This window comes from Lupinus angustifolius, chromosome LG18, assembly GCF_001865875.1.
Source record: "Lupinus angustifolius cultivar Tanjil chromosome LG18, LupAngTanjil_v1.0, whole genome shotgun sequence".
NCBI classification, from domain to species: Eukaryota; Viridiplantae; Streptophyta; class Magnoliopsida; order Fabales; family Fabaceae; genus Lupinus; species Lupinus angustifolius.
The window spans coordinates 8,602,661-8,618,748 of record NC_032026.1 but is presented as its reverse complement, the minus strand read 5'-3'; the positions used below and the strand labels follow the sequence as shown (position 1 = coordinate 8,618,748).

Genomic DNA, 16,088 nt, shown 5'->3' with positions numbered 1-16,088 from the left:
GAAGAGATATATGCTATTATAAATTTTGATAGAAGAAAAAAGTTATCACCCCTAAATTTTATACCTAGGTGAGAAATGATAAATAAACGTACTAAAAACTTTATATTTCATTAATAGATATAATTTATAATAAATAAAATATTATAACGTTGTTCGATTTATATAACCGAGTTCGGACAGTAGAATAAAAGTTTGGTGGTTAGTCAGTGGGAAATGAATTATTAGATTGAAAGGGTGTGCAACTTTTAGGGAGCAAACAGCTACGACCCCTAAACCCCACGTACAAAAATAAATTGTTACTACTATGTATCCAATATAAATATAAAATGTGTGCCCATACCTCCTTCTCTGAAACTTCCCCACTCATAATTGTTAGTTGATAGGAATAGGATCCATCTATATAGATAGTTAAAAGGAAAAGAAAAAGAGATTAGAAAAGTAGACAAGGCCGAAAAGAATTAATATCAAATATCAATATTCAACACATTCTATTTATACTGGGTATGAGTACATACAAGGTCATGTATTACGATTTTAAGGTAAAGACTTTTTTATTTAAACACGAGTATTTTTACAGAGATAATTTTATTCGAATCCAGTATTATTTATAAATACTATTTTCCATTGATCATTATCTACATGTAAACATGAGACTAGTTAGATTGAGTAAGATTTATCAAATGACTCTAAATGTTGATTGAGTTATTTATTTGAATCTGGATTCGCCTTTTGACCTGAAACTAACTTAACCATAAATATAATATATACTCATTTTATATAAGCTCTTCTCAATATTACTTATTATAAATATGAAATTATATGTAAATTGATATATGTATATATATTGTTAATATATATGGTAAAAAATTAGATAATCAATAATACTTTCAATAAAAAATGTGTCATTATTCTGTACACAATAGCCAGAGGAAAAGAAAGCAAAAGCGATTCCCGTAGTAGCGGCGAGCGAAATGGGAGCAGCCTAAACCGTGAAAACGGGGTTGTGGGAGAGCTATACAAGCGTCGTGCTGCTAGGCGAAGCGGTGGAGTGCTGCACCCTAGATGGCGAGAGTCCAGTAGCCGAAAGCATCACTAGCTTACGCTTTGACCCGAGTAGCATGGGGCACGTGGAATCCCGTGTGAATCAGCAAGGACCACCGTATGGTAGATTGAAAAGGAGTCTGCAACCCACTCAATCCTGAAGAGCACCACCTTCTTAAGGGTAGGGTTGGTATGGTGGAAGATGAGTAAGTGACTAAGAGACAAGACATAGGTCAAGTTATGTTTGTCCTCTACTCAACCCTAAATATTAATCAGGTCTAATTTTTGAACTCAAATTCAACCTTACATTTGATAAGATTTGACCCTACTTGGACTCGATTAAGATGTGCCATATAGTGTAAGCGGGTAGGGCCTAGTCATACTCACTCCTTCCATTATCTACCGGAACACTTAAATTATTTATAAATACTATTTTTCATTGATCATTATCTCATACTTCTGTTTTTAACTTTATTATTAGTTACTAGGAATTTATTTAGTTACACTCCAAACTATTTATATAATCTATCTACACTGCCTATTAACAAATTATTATTTTGCATTTTATTTTACAAAATTATGATGGATTTGAATATATTAATACCCACACGAATTAACAAGGTGTTGAACTAGTCATGTAAGGTTCTACTAGATCCCTCTAAAAATCAAAAGGCGAATAGTTTAATTATTGGAATCGAAAGGATATCCTTATAACCTAAAATAGATTAATTTATTACTCACTTTGGATAATAGAAAAATACCCTCACTTACCCGTTTAATGTTTTGTTATTTTTGTAGTCTTTGAGGAATTGTCTAAAAAAACACTAATTTTGGAATGGAGGGTGATGCAATAAAACCCTTAATGGGAGAGATAAAGTTTGTAGCCACTCAATTCATTTTCATAGCCTGACATCCATAAAATTTCTGTTTGAGCCTTATAAATATTAAATTAATAAAAATAATATTTTTAATTAGTATATTAAAGTTAATTAATTAAATTTAATTTAATTGAAAGCAAGTTAAAACAATATTAACATCATAATATATGGAAGATATACTAGATACTAATGTATCAATGCTTCTTGTCATATTGTGTCTTTAACAATTGACAAGTCACAAGTACATTCATTCCTCTTTCATCATTATATCATCACTATTTCTTTTCATCAATACACATATACATCTGCAATATACAACAAATTTGAGGCTAAGCAGGAACAAGAGGGAGCTTAGAATATCAGCCATAGTTATCAAAGTAGCTCTGATTATTGTGATACATGATTGGCTCACAATTTACATGTTCTAGGGCATCAAAAGCTTCAATCTTTTCTCTTTTGCTCCATTTCCATAACCCCAACAACATTGCTGATTGGTCAGTTTTCTCTCCAAAAATTGTGTCTTTTCATAACCTTTTTAATGGGGTTTGTTTTTGTTTTCCACACTGATTCTGCTTCATCTGAGAATTTCGTGTTCTATGTTTTTTCAAAGATGAGTTTGTTGTCGTTTTGCATAAGGATTCCATTGTTCCATTTCTTGTTGGTTACCCATTTCTTGAAATGACTTTCTGATGCTGTGTTTCAATTTCTTTCTCTTACTAATAAAAGCATCTAGCTTGTGACATGCCTCAGATTTTTAAGCTGTTAATGATTCTCTTGCATGTATCACTTGAAAACTTGCTACAAATTTGGTTTTAAGGAGGTTGTAGTTCTAATTTTTTGATAATATATTTTATTTACTAATCTGTTGTACCATTGTACTTGGAAACCTTATATTTTATGTCTCATCCTCATTTGATATTTTTCATTAATTTCTAGAGCTGGGTAATGAAAGAATTTGATAAACAATCTCTTATGTACAGTAGTTAGTATTTTGCCTTCCTGTTAATTTTTCTGTTCTTATTTTCTGAAAACTTCTGGAGATTCCAGTTCAGAATATTATTTATATTTTATTTAATTTTCCAATCTTTGTTATTTATCTGTACATGAAGTGATACTCTTATACTAGTTAGGTTTACTTTATTGGGATGAATTGTACTTTGAGCTCCCCTTTTTAGCTGGATAAGTCTATGCTTAACTCTGTATATGACACACTCTTTGAAGGACTTTCTCCACCTATGCTGAAACTTTTTGTTAATCGAGAAGTCTTCTAAGGTTGAGCATAACAGGAAATTGCTTTTTGATATGATTAATTGTATCTGGTTGCTCAATGATTCATGTTTGGTAAGATAGTAAGCTACATTCACTGTGATGCAGGCGAGCTGATAGGGACAGATGAATCAGAGGACTCCATTGGATTTAAGAATTCATCACTCCGGATCAACACAGTCGGAGGAGTCGGCCCTGGACCTGGAAAGGAACTACTATGGTCATCCTAATCCTTCATCAAGTCTTTTGCCCTTGCAGCCTTTTGCAGCAGGTGCACAACATTCTGAGAGCAACACTGCCTACTTTTCTTGGCCTATGTTGAGTCGCTGGAATGACGCAGCGGAAGATAGGGCCAACTATTTTGGAAACCTTCAAAAGGGAGTTCTACCTGAAACTTTGGGTCAATTACCTACAGGACAGCGAGCTACTACCTTGCTTGAACTGATGACTATCAGGGCATTCCATAGCAAGATCTTACGCCGATTTAGTCTTGGCACTGCAATTGGGTTTCGAATTAGAGGAGGTGTTTTGACCGATATTCCGGCTATTCTTGTATTTGTTGCCCATAAAGTTCACAGACAATGGCTCAATCATGTCCACTGCCTACCTGCTGCTCTTGAGGTGGGGAATTTTGGTTCTTCTGGCTATTTTGCAGGTTTCTACGTGGCTTTAGTGGATCTTTTACACTTTTTTATTCATTTGTTGATTATTTAATGTTGTTCTTTCCTTTCAGATTATCTTTGCATTTAATATTTATGTATAGATATAGGTAATATATTGCCACTAGGATATGCTTTATAAATTGGGGGAAACTATAGAATGGTGGACAGAAGAAATCAAAATACTGACTTTCTAAAATTTTTCACAGTTCCCGAATTATTCAGGAGTGTGTTTAGTTGCTCCTCTAACTTACACAAAAGAATTGATATACTGCAATTCTGTTGTATCAATTATCATTTCAACGATCAACTTCCCCCATAATGATATCTATGCTACCAAGTATTGTCATAATATCAGCCAATTTCATTCTTTTAACTAATTGAGGAAGAATTTGCAAATTGATAAAACCGGGTGGACGAATTTTCCATCAATACATGTTAGTGTAAATCTCATAGTTGCAGTAACATAAGATTTGTCTATGGTTTTAATCTCATGAATGCTAATAGAATGCAATCTATCAAAGTATTCTATATATACTTTTTTTTTTTGCTTTTGATATGTTAATTGGGAAAGCTTCATGGATTAGAAAGCAACAAACATATGCTATATAGCGATAACCTAACCAGTTATAAAAGCTTTATTTTTCTTAAATATTACCTTCTTCAAGCAATGGAGCTATATCAGTGTACTTTAAGATCCAAAGGCTGTTATAATCTTTAATGAAGCTTTTCTATTCAATAAAGTTGAAGTCATTTGACCTACAAACAAATAGTTGTGGACATCTCTTGATTTTCCAAACAGGGGCCAGGAGGTGTTTGGTGTGATGTGGATGTTGTGGAGTTCTCCTATTATGGTGCACCTGCACAAACTCTGAAGGAACAATTATATACAGAGCTTGCTGATGGCTTGAGGGGAAGTGGTTCATCTATTGGCTCTGGTTCCCAGGTACTTTTTTGCTTTGAAGAGTCAATTTCTTTTGTGCTGTATTTGCTGTATGCTAAATGCAAAGTCAAAAGGAATTGCTTTGAAAAAATCTATTTCTCATGTGTGTATTAGTTTCTGGGTGCTAAATGCAAATCAAAAGGAAAATAAAAGTTTCTTAATTTGACAGTAGCGATATATCACCTTTTCACCATGGTCTTTAACATCATTTTATTTTTTGGACTAGAGTGAAGTTAAATATTTGATACTATAGTGTTTCTTCCTTTCTAAATATATTTATGATAAGGTGTGGTAATCTAGTGGGAAACCAAGGCTTTCTAAGAAATCTGGTGTCTTCCATGGGGTTTAATATGATTGGATAATTGTTTGCCAGTTTATTGAAATTTTGACTTTCCTCTTGGTAGACATGAGGGTACAAGCCTGACATCGAATTTTTTGTTTTATGTGTATTATATCTTTTGAGGGTGATCCACGATGCAATGGTAAGGTTTCTGCTTAGTGACCAAGAGGTCACGAGTTCAAATTCTGGAAACAACCTTTTCGCTTGCTAGTGTAAGGTTGTGTACATCTGTCCTTCCCAAACCCCACTAAGTGGGAGCCTCGTGCACTGGGCCGACCTATATGTATTATATCTCTTAATTTATGTTTCAACTCATTCATTATAAAATTTAGTCTTCAGAAAGTTCTATTGGTCTATGGTGGAAGATAAAGAGCAAGTGTTGTTGATTGTTGATAAAAGTTATCATTAATGATGAAACATTAATTTGCAGTAACTATGACTGCATGTTGCTGGTAAACTCTAAATTTTGGATTCAAAGTGGAAGTTATCCTTCAACCTTTTTGAACTTAACAATTCAGGGTTTAGGTGTTATATTATTGGTCCCTTTTTTATAGGGTTGGTTCTTACCTTTCCATAAATTGTTTTGAATGCTCTTTACCTTGACCCTTGATCTAATTCTGGCATCTGTCCACTTTATTTTTTCTCCTTGAAGGTTGCAAGCCAAGAGACCTATGGAACCTTGGGTGCTATCGTAAAAAGTCGAACAGGAAATCAAGAAGTTGGTTTTCTAACAAATCGACATGTAGCTGTTGATTTGGACTATCCAAACCAGAAAATGTTTCATCCATTACCACCCAGCCTTGGACCAGGTGTATATCTTGGCGCAGTTGAGAGAGCGACATCTTTTATTACTGATGACCTTTGGTATGGCATTTTCGCAGGAACAAACCCAGGTATTGTAGTTTAAAATTGCAGATTTTCTTAAACATTTCACCTATGGTGGTTAATAAGCAGAAGTTTTATGTCAATAGCTATTTGTCAGTCTTAGAATCTGGTCTCTAACATCACGTCTTCAATGTCAAATACTCAAATTATAGCTATTATGTTTATATTGCTGTTGTCTAGGAATTAACAAGTGGGCTTTCTCTAGGAAAATGTTATGACTGAAAAAAGTAGAAGCATCTGACTGTAGACACCTGCTTCTTGGTTTATTTTGTTTATCGGGTTTCCCGAGGGAATGCTCACTATTCAAACTTTGGAACCCAAGGCTCAGACCAGGGGTTTAATGAGTGTAGTTAACACTTGAGCTAAAGATCTTTCTTTTTAGAGCATTATTTTGGCCTGTTGTTATTGAGGACGAATATACTGTTAGAGTTTTTTTGTTAATTATTTCTGTCAAGAACTAATTGTCCCAAAAGAAAAAGCTACTAGATGAAAGCACATGAGTAATTTTATATATATCTAACATGCCACAAAGGGCTCAAGGTGTGGACAAATGCACACCCCACCTACCTCGTGCTAAAACTCAGCTTTGCATTAAAAGAATAGAAGCTATAAGGATTGAACAATAGATCACCTGTGATAGCAGCTCTTGGTAACATGTCAAGAATCAGCTCTCCCCAAAGCTTAAGCAATTAGGACTCACACATGAATGATTTTAATTTTATATATCTAGCAATTTCATTGAGGTATTACATTGTATGGTTGTCAGCATTGTTTCAAATTGTGGACTGCATCACGTGATTCGGCCGCAGTATTGCGGTTACTGCCGCAACCGCATTACACCACAATTGCGATATAACACCGAATCACAATGATGTGACTGCATTGGACCATATTTGTTACACATCGGATCACATTGAATTCAAAAATATGTTTTGATCACATAAAAATTCATACCGCAACGGTCGCAATTCACATCACAATGACTACAATCGCAGTGACATCAAAGCAATTTAAAACACTGACCTTGAGCATAAAAAAGATTGTTCTGAATAATCTAGTTCTTATTCCGCACTTTCTCTACAGTAACAATTAAAAAGATTTTGTAAGTGTGCCTTTCAAAAATGGTACGTCAAACCTGTGATTTTTGTATAGGCCTTCAAACTTGTGATTAATCTCATTTCAAACTTGTTGGTTATGATTTTGCCTTAGAATTTTCTGTTGGCCCTGCACATTCACATTACAATTTTGTTTACCTCCAGAAACATTCGTGCGAGCTGATGGGGCCTTCATCCCATTTGCAGAAGATTTCATTATGAACAATGTAACTACATCTGTAAAAGGTGTGGGTGAGATTGGTGATGTCAACGTCATAGACTTGCAGTCTCCAATCAACACTCTCATTGGAAGGCAAGTGATTAAAGTCGGAAGAAGTTCTGGTTTGACTACGGGGACTATAATGGCCTATGCCCTAGAGTACAATGACGAGAAGGGGATTTGTTTTCTCACCGATTTTCTTGTTGTTGGCGAGAACCAGCAAACGTTTGACCTTGAAGGTGACAGTGGAAGTCTCATTCTCTTGACTGGCCACAACAGGGAGAAACCACGACCTGTGGGCATTATCTGGGGTGGAACAGCTAATAGAGGTCGTTTGAAACTGAAAGTTGGCCAACCCCCAGAAAATTGGACAAGTGGAGTTGACCTTGGCCGACTTCTTGATCTCCTTGAACTTGATCTCGTAACATCAAATGAAGCACTCCAAGGTTTGTTTTAGATCATTCAGTTGTTAGTTATTCAATTCCCTTAATAGAATCAGCTGTAAAAGACTGCATCATTATGTTCTTTACTGTTTCGCAAGTTGCGCTGAGGAATTTAAGAAGCCAGCATATATTCCGAATATTGCTAATTTATGAACTAAAATCTGTCAGAATTGGCTGAAGTCTCGGGTTTAGGGAGAGATACGGAATATTATATATAAACAGTGTATCCAACTTGAATTTTTGTTTTTGATATTTTCACCCATAAGTTTATTCTTCTGATAAAATATTAACTCATAAAAGGCCTGTGTGTTTCAATTTTGCCTATGCTTGATAGATAAATACTCTTGTGAAAAACTTCTGGATAAGAAATCTGACCAATAATCTTTGGGATTTGAGATTGGTGAGACAGTTTATCTGATTTCAAAAAAACTTTCTTTCCAACACCAAGTGCCCTGGACATTGAACTGTGATGCTGTATATTTCTTTTCTTTATACGACTGTCCAAATTTTAAATTTTGATGAAGGTATATGTGTATGTTACCTCTAGATGCTATCTATTGCATGAATTTCTTGAGGATTTTGTTCACTTTTGATTTGAGACGGAGGTATAATTATGAAATCTTTTGCTACAAGCCTGCAAATTAATATTTGTGTCGGAAGATAGAATGTAAGGGCAGGGATCCCCTTCGCTGTAAGCCGTTTTCAGAAACGGGGCTGGTGTGAGTGGTTATATCCTAGTTTTTCATGATATATTTCTTTGCCCAACATTTACAGCTGACTTCCCCTTTATATGGTCATTTCATAGCTGCAGTGCAAGAGCAAAGGAATGGCTCAGCTGCTGGAATTGGTTCTACAGTTGGAGAATCCTCTCCGATTATACGAATAACAGAAAAGCTTGAAGAGAGCTTGGAGCCTTTTTGCTTGAATATCGAGAAAGTTCCAGTTGAAGATGAACCCTCCAACCCATCATTGAGGCCCTATGAATTTCATATAAAAAATGAGATTGAAACAGCTCCAAATGTAGAACACCAGTTCATCCCAACTTATGCAGACAAGTCTCCTGTACATCAAAGCTACACGAAAGAAGACACGGAATTTAAAAGTCTTTCTGAACTTAAGAACGGCCCTAATGAAGATAATTTTGTTTCCTTGCATTTAGGAGAGCCTGAAGCAAAGAGAAGAAAGCAATCAAATTCTTCTTTTAGCATCAAAGAATTAAAGTAACTAATAGTATTTGAGTTGAAGTAAAATGCAGAATATATAGACTCCACGAAAAAAGACTGTCTCATTTGCATGGCTGTTCTCTGCACTTTAGGTAAGGGCTTTTAGCTTGTGATGCTCACTGCTAAGGATAAACAAGGTTCACTTCTTCTGGATAAAATTCTTATTCTCTTTTTTCTCTTTCTTGATTTGGTAAAGTCATATTAGTCTTCTATGGGTAATATAATACTTCATAGATGGCATTTATAAATCTTTGATTTATACCACTTTGTAGACCTTGTATATCATAAGCACTCCTTAAAGGGGAGCCACTATTGTAAGTGAAAGGAATGTTCAATATATACTTGTCAAGCAGTGTATTAAACATTCATGTTTTATCCTACTTTAGCAACAGTTTATTAAGTGTTGATTTTATAGAAAGGGCCCATATTTGCTGATTAAAAGAATATCAAACAAGTTCTTGTGAATTCGACAATCTTTTATACTTTGTGACAACCCATTTGATTAAAAATAATAACTAATTTGCCGGTTAGCAGATGGTGTTATGAGCTGAGAAGGATGAATTGAATCTTCTTGTGTTGGCATTTTATGATCACTAAACAAATTATTTTACTGACCTGGGTAAAAATACTAGTCATGAGAGGGAATAGTTTCTAGTGCTTTTTCTTATAAAGTGTTCTTGTGGAGAAGAGACATAAACACACTATTATAAAGAGAAACTTTCTCCTCTCTCCATTCAACCTCTCCTCTCACCTTCAAAATTTTCCATCAATGCGATTTGCATATCGATCTAAACTTGTCCAAATTTAGCATAATCACCATGCACATGCAGATTTTTTCTAACAAGAGACTCTAATTTCTTACCAATGTCATTCTGAAGTAGCTTGTTGCACCTTCAATACACTACTTCAGCTGTGAGTATCATCGAAGGTCTTAATTCGGTAAAATTGCATGAACAAAGTAAGTTGTCATTTTTAGAAAAAAGTAGTATTTCTCTTCATAGATTCCATGTCCTTTATAGCTTCTTTGAACACTTCTAAATTTGGAAATATCATTGCCATTCAACACTATCTTTTCCATCATTTCCATATTTCTTTGGTGTAAGTAGTGTAATTCTTCAAAATCATATTCATCATCCATGAATGGGTTAACATATGACAACCCACATTAAAAAATGTACATGGATATAATTTATCTTCATGCCTTTTATCCACTTTTCGTTGTAGTGTATGAATTGAATGAATAAACTATATTAACTCGAAATAAATAAACGAAACATACTCGCACATATTTGGTCTATCAAAAACAAAGAAAAAACATGTAACACAAATAAAACATGTATCAAAAACACTTAAATACAACCTAGAATCTTGTTCGAGCACTATAAGTATGGGTATGGGTAAGTATTGCTCGTGTCCGCCTGGCCCGAATGTCATCCCTACACCATGGAGAAGTGAAAAGAAGTGTTGGATACATTGTTACAAAAATTGATATTGATACTGCGGAATGTTGGAAGTGTAACGTAATAATATTATATAATAAATCATATTATTGAAAAAATATTGATTTATAAATATTTTTTAATTTTTAATTATTTTTAATGTTTATGAGTATTAGAGCTTTTTGTGTTAGTTTGTCCATAGGGACTTGGTCAAATTCATCTTGCTAGGTCTACTTTAGACAATTTTCAAATAGTTTTTGAACTTAGAAAAAAGTTAAATATTGTCTGACTGTATTTCAAAAATTCTTTTAGATTTTCAAATCAAAATTTCATCATCATTTCAAAATACTTATTTTTTCTTGAAGTTTTCAAATCACACAAGTTGAATTATAATGATTCTAGCTCGAAAAGGAATTGTATATTGTGTTATCAAACATTATGAGTCATCCATATACACAAAATTCACCAAAGTGCAAATTTATGATGTAGATTTCAAATCAAAATTTCATCATTATTTCAAAGCACATAACTTTTTTTATGAGCAAAAAATGATTTAATTAAAGATGAATCAAATAATGTTTAAAGATGTTACAACAGATTACAAAGGATTTCAAGAGTAATACAAACATGGAGAATATTCTAGACTAATCCATGTGGCATGCATGTGGGTTGAAAGCCCAAGCATGATAAGTCATTGGGTACTTATCTAAATTATTAATTTAGAGTCACGCTTTCACCTTTATCGATTAATCATTATGTTGAGTAGAGGTCTCATGAGAGTTGAATACAATGTGGTTTCAGGCTTACCAAATGAAGCTTTAGACCTTCCTACATATTTTCTTAAGAGATAGACCCATATGGATATTGAAGTGATGAGATGTGCCTTAGGAGATGGCAATATTGAAACTAAGTCACTTGTAAACTAATTGCAAAATTGAGTAAGTGAACCTCCAAGTTAATAAAAGGTGTTGGAATGATTCATATTTCTCTTTCGAGAGATTATAAAGGGTTTCACTTTCTGAGGGAAGAATGACCCCCCTTTATGACATGACTTCAAAGAGTTGAAACTTTATTGTGAAATAACTTCCAATCTAAAGAAGTGACCTTCAAATGCGCTATCGATCCCATAAAAGAGTGTAAGGGTAATTCTTTGAGGTTTGGTGGTATGTTTGTCAAAGAATGAACCTATAAACTGACTTGATAGAATATTGGTTGGATTTATCATGAGATCACCCTGAGAGTCATATTTTTGTATATGAATATTATATTGCAATTCTAGATTTTCTACATAAGATTGTCAATAAGGTCAAGTTTTCAAGTAAAGGATTATTGTCCTCAGGAAAAAAACCACTCTCATCTCCTTTTGACCATCTCCCAAAGTTGTTAATAAGAGTTTCCTTAGTCGAGATGAGATTGTACATTCTATTATATATATATCTATTAGTTTCCCAAACCCTACCCATCTATCATGCCAAAATTTATTATTTGTGCCATCTGCTATTTGTTGAACGTCTACATCCCAAAACCATTGAGTGGTGTCTGCACACAACTTAGATTAAAATGATTTCAGTTTGAGAAGAAAGTTTACATTGTGAGGTCAAACATCATGAGCCATACATAGGAACACAAAATTGAGACACTAAATCAACTTGAAACAAAATCAAGCCTAACATAAGTGATAAAATAAAACAATGAATGTTGGTACAAGCTTGACTTATTATTTATCATTTTGTCTATTTAATATATGTTTATGAAAACATGAAATTCTAAATGGTATTGTAACATAAAACATATGTTGGAAGTAGATATTTTACCTACTTAATTGATAGAAAAATCAGCATATATTATCAAGTGTATATTGGATAGTGATTAGTGAAGTCCAATCCAAATATCTTTATTTTAAATACTTTAGTCAATTATTTAATCAAAAAAATCAGCCAAAAGCCTTTTTAAAATCAACTTATGAGTGAAAGTGTATGATAGTATGAATTGGATTAATGCTTATTAAAAGTTTAAATTCCCTCAATCATTCAAACACAATCTTAGCTTAGCACTATCTTATACTAAAATTTTAAAATATGAGCCATAAAGAAATAATCAGTTGAAGAGGCTACCATGTGTAGTTGCTATAAATAATCTATAGTAAACTCATAATATGGTTTTCAAAAAGTTTGAGGATGTTGGTTTACATCTACAAGTCGTTGCTGATGTCTGACTACATACATAACCAGATTAAAATTTGATTAAGATGCAGACCAAGTAATATGAACAAAAGTTACGGCAACAAGAGAATTAAGGGACACAAATTGGCCATGGGATTTTCAAAATTGAGATTACTAACGAACATAAATGGACACCACATTCTTTGGATCCATTTGCAAGTGAGTTAATTATTGGAAGGAAAAAAGAAAATAAAAAGTTTATGAATAATTTCATGGTTCTAAAACCTTCAATTTATTTCACTCTCATGGAAGAGAAACTTAACTTATATTTTATGTTCCATCTCATTGCCACACCGATCAAAACCATACCAACAATCGGATAAATAAGATTCAGTCTACATGACTATTGAACATGCCTAGAAGGTTCGCTTAACTAGAGAAAATTACAACAACGACATGACATGGCTAAATTAGCATCCGCAATGCAAGAAAACCTTCCTTCACACCAAAGGTAGGGTCATGTCGGTGGAGTAGTGCATATTCAGGTTGCCCATAGGACAAAGGTGGTCCAAATCTATAACATTGTCAATCTCATAAGTAGGTCATAAAAGGACAAAGACATGTCATCTGCAATGATGATAAACCACCCATTGGTGTGTAAATCACTCCACCTTAATATAAATAGGTGCAACCGCACCTATAAGGAAAATATTCATACTCAATCTATTTTCTCTCTAAAACATACACTTATAGCTGTTGCTCAGATTCAAGAAGGATATACAAATTCCGACGAACCCCCTCAATGCCAAATAAGACTTCCATACCTAACACTACTAGACCAGAAGCATAATTTCTATCTCGCAAATGCTGAACAGAATGAAATCCATCAGAGATTTAGGTATGTTACGACAGTTAGATACTAACAAATTAAACCGCGTTAAAATTTGTCTCTAACTCCTCATGTTCTCTCTCAGAAAACGCATCCCAAAAAAAGTTTGTTGAAATTACGAGGCAAATGAGTACGACTACAAAAAAATGTAATTATCTGTTTCTATGCGATAAATCACTTTCTTATTCTTGAACCAGACACTACTCTACACCATGTAAGCCTGACCAGAATATATTCAAATCATAGATTGATTCTTCACTACCGTTATATATACCTTGTCTTATATATGTTCATATATTCTTCCATCGTGTTTTTCTTTTGTTCTTTTTAACACCCAACAGTTTCTTCTATTTATTGAAAAATACGTGCATGAATATGCATACATGGTAAAGTTAATTAATAATAATTAATGGGATGTGAAAAGAAGTAGCTTCAAAATCAAGGTTTTAAACTTGTGTGTATGAGGGCAATTGAGACCGTAACATTACGGTTTTGGTAGTGCTAAAATTACATTGTTGCTGCAATTACATCTGTATCTGTCACATTAATAGTCTCGAATTGCAATAAACACAACCATGCCAAGATTTAAAATCTTGAATAAAATTATAAATACTTTTTATGTATATATACATATATGTATACAGTTGAAAATAAAATTTTTATAACAAAAATTGCATGTCTGGAAAGAAAAGAGAATGAAGTTAAGTTTCAAATTATCAAGCATGAAAGCCAAGTACCTGAAATTGAAATTGTAGTGATGAGAAGAGTAGTCCTGAAAAGTTCATCAGTTGAGAAAATAATCTGTTGGTGACTGAGTGATTGAAGCTGCAAGATGACCTGATGGAACCATATCTTTTATAACCAATTGCCCTAACTAGTGTCCTTAAAGGATAAAATCAGTTTTTTTCTTGGCTGAAGAACCACTTTTAGATTAAGAAATCTTACAAAACCAAGCCAGGCAAAGTCAACACTTGTTCTTAGAGAGTTCCATTTGTTTTTTTACCATTGATACTACCACCAATCTTAAATCAATACAAAGATTTTCCTCTAATTTATTACTATTAGTTCCTAGTGATATATATACTAGGCATAATAAATTAAGAATAGATGTGTGTGGTTAATTACCAGATCATGCTGGCAGCTTCAACCTCTCAAACCAACATACTTGTGAATAGAGAGATCGATGAACCCTATTGGTGCCCTTTTAATTGATGAAGAAAACTACAAAAGTGGAAATACTCATGCATGTTTGTTGAAAATAAACAAAACCCTGGTGACTCCTGATTCATATGAATGCATGAGTGTGCAACTTCATTGTCTCTTATATATATCTTTCACTACTGTGCTATATAGAGGGATATGGAGTATTTAATGGTGGGTTTTGGTCCTCCCTTACAGCTAATGATAACACTGACTCCTCTTTCTATCCCTCTCCCTGTGATGATGAGTTATTACAGGGTGTTAATAAGATGAATGGAGATCATATTCTCAATATTCGGTCTCCTAATTCAATTACAAAGTGCTAACTAATTAAGAAAAAAATATAAAAATAAAAAATAATATATTTTTTATTACTTGGTGGAATATGATTGACTTGAGATATTGGATATAAATTTTTTAAGACATGCGATCTTTGTTCTAATTGGATAATACATTTGACAAAAAAAGGGACCAAACTATGGTCCTTACTCCTTAAGAAAGAAAAAACTTAATTAGGAGGACATTTTATATTACAAGCTTTATTATAATATTATTAGCACATAAGTACTGTGAAATCATGGCTTTCTATTAGATATATTTTTCTTTAGAGAAAAAGAAGAGAGACTTTTCACCAGACATACAATTGTGTAAAGTTTAATTTACTAAACATCAATATTTATTTTAGTTTTTATTTTATCACACCGTTGACAGGCAATAGTGATTGGACAGTTGGAACTAAAATAGTTTATATCTATAACAAATGGAAGTAACCTATTAATTTGAGAGTGAAATGTCAACCATAATTTTCTTTTTGTGTGTGTTGATTTGTATTTTCATGTCTACCATGCATGTGGCTCTCTATTCATGTCTCTATTGTTTTTTAAGACCAATCAATCGATAATTAGATATTACTTTCAAGATGTAAAAATCATCATAGTTAACATTTTCAAGTTTCAACTTCTCTTAGCTTTGTAATTATAAAATTATAATGGGGTAATGTACATTTATAGTTTATTTATTTATCATATGATAAAGTATACACCATAACTCTATAAGCAGGATATAAATTAAATTATTGTTAGGGTTTTGATTCCTAGGTATATAATTTTTTTATTTATAATGACTTTAGTGATCACTATATTATAAAATACTAGTCTTCGGTGTCTGCTAGCTAGGGCATGAGAATACCCTTTGCGCATATAAAAAAATCTACACGCTTCCTTTGGTTTTCATGTTTAAATATCTCTTTGGAAGAATTTTCTAGATAAACTGAGAGCAAATATTGTGGAAAAACAAGTTATAATATTTTTATAAGTTATTGCTATTTTCTTTTATTTAAAGAGCTATTATTTCTAAAGCGTTATCTTAATTAGTGTAGACTGTAGATGCCTTAAGTTTCTATTTTT

The 16,088-nt window shown here is 33.2% G+C and overlaps 1 protein-coding gene and 1 long non-coding RNA gene across 3 annotated transcripts; one reads left to right on the top strand and one right to left on the bottom strand.

The window, feature by feature from the left end:
- On the top strand, window positions 2,148-9,372 carry LOC109333000. Of its 2 annotated transcripts, XM_019568215.1 has the most exons (6): window positions 2,148-2,413; window positions 3,294-3,806; window positions 4,647-4,790; window positions 5,780-6,020; window positions 7,272-7,772; window positions 8,575-9,372. In XM_019568215.1, exons 2-6 carry the CDS (start codon window positions 3,312-3,314, stop codon window positions 8,991-8,993), a joined length of 1,800 nt encoding a protein of 599 aa, XP_019423760.1. In that variant the 5' UTR covers window positions 2,148-2,413; window positions 3,294-3,311; the 3' UTR covers window positions 8,994-9,372. The 2 variants fall into 2 exon arrangements, with proteins under 2 accessions (XP_019423760.1, XP_019423761.1); XM_019568216.1 differs by lacking the exon at window positions 2,148-2,413 and having other exon boundaries at window positions 3,306-3,840.
- LOC109333001 lies at window positions 9,171-14,912 on the bottom strand. Its single transcript, XR_002105965.1, has 2 exons — window positions 14,220-14,912; window positions 9,171-9,286 (listed from the first exon to the last, which is right to left on the bottom strand). It is a non-coding gene; the product is annotated as an uncharacterized LOC109333001 (long non-coding RNA).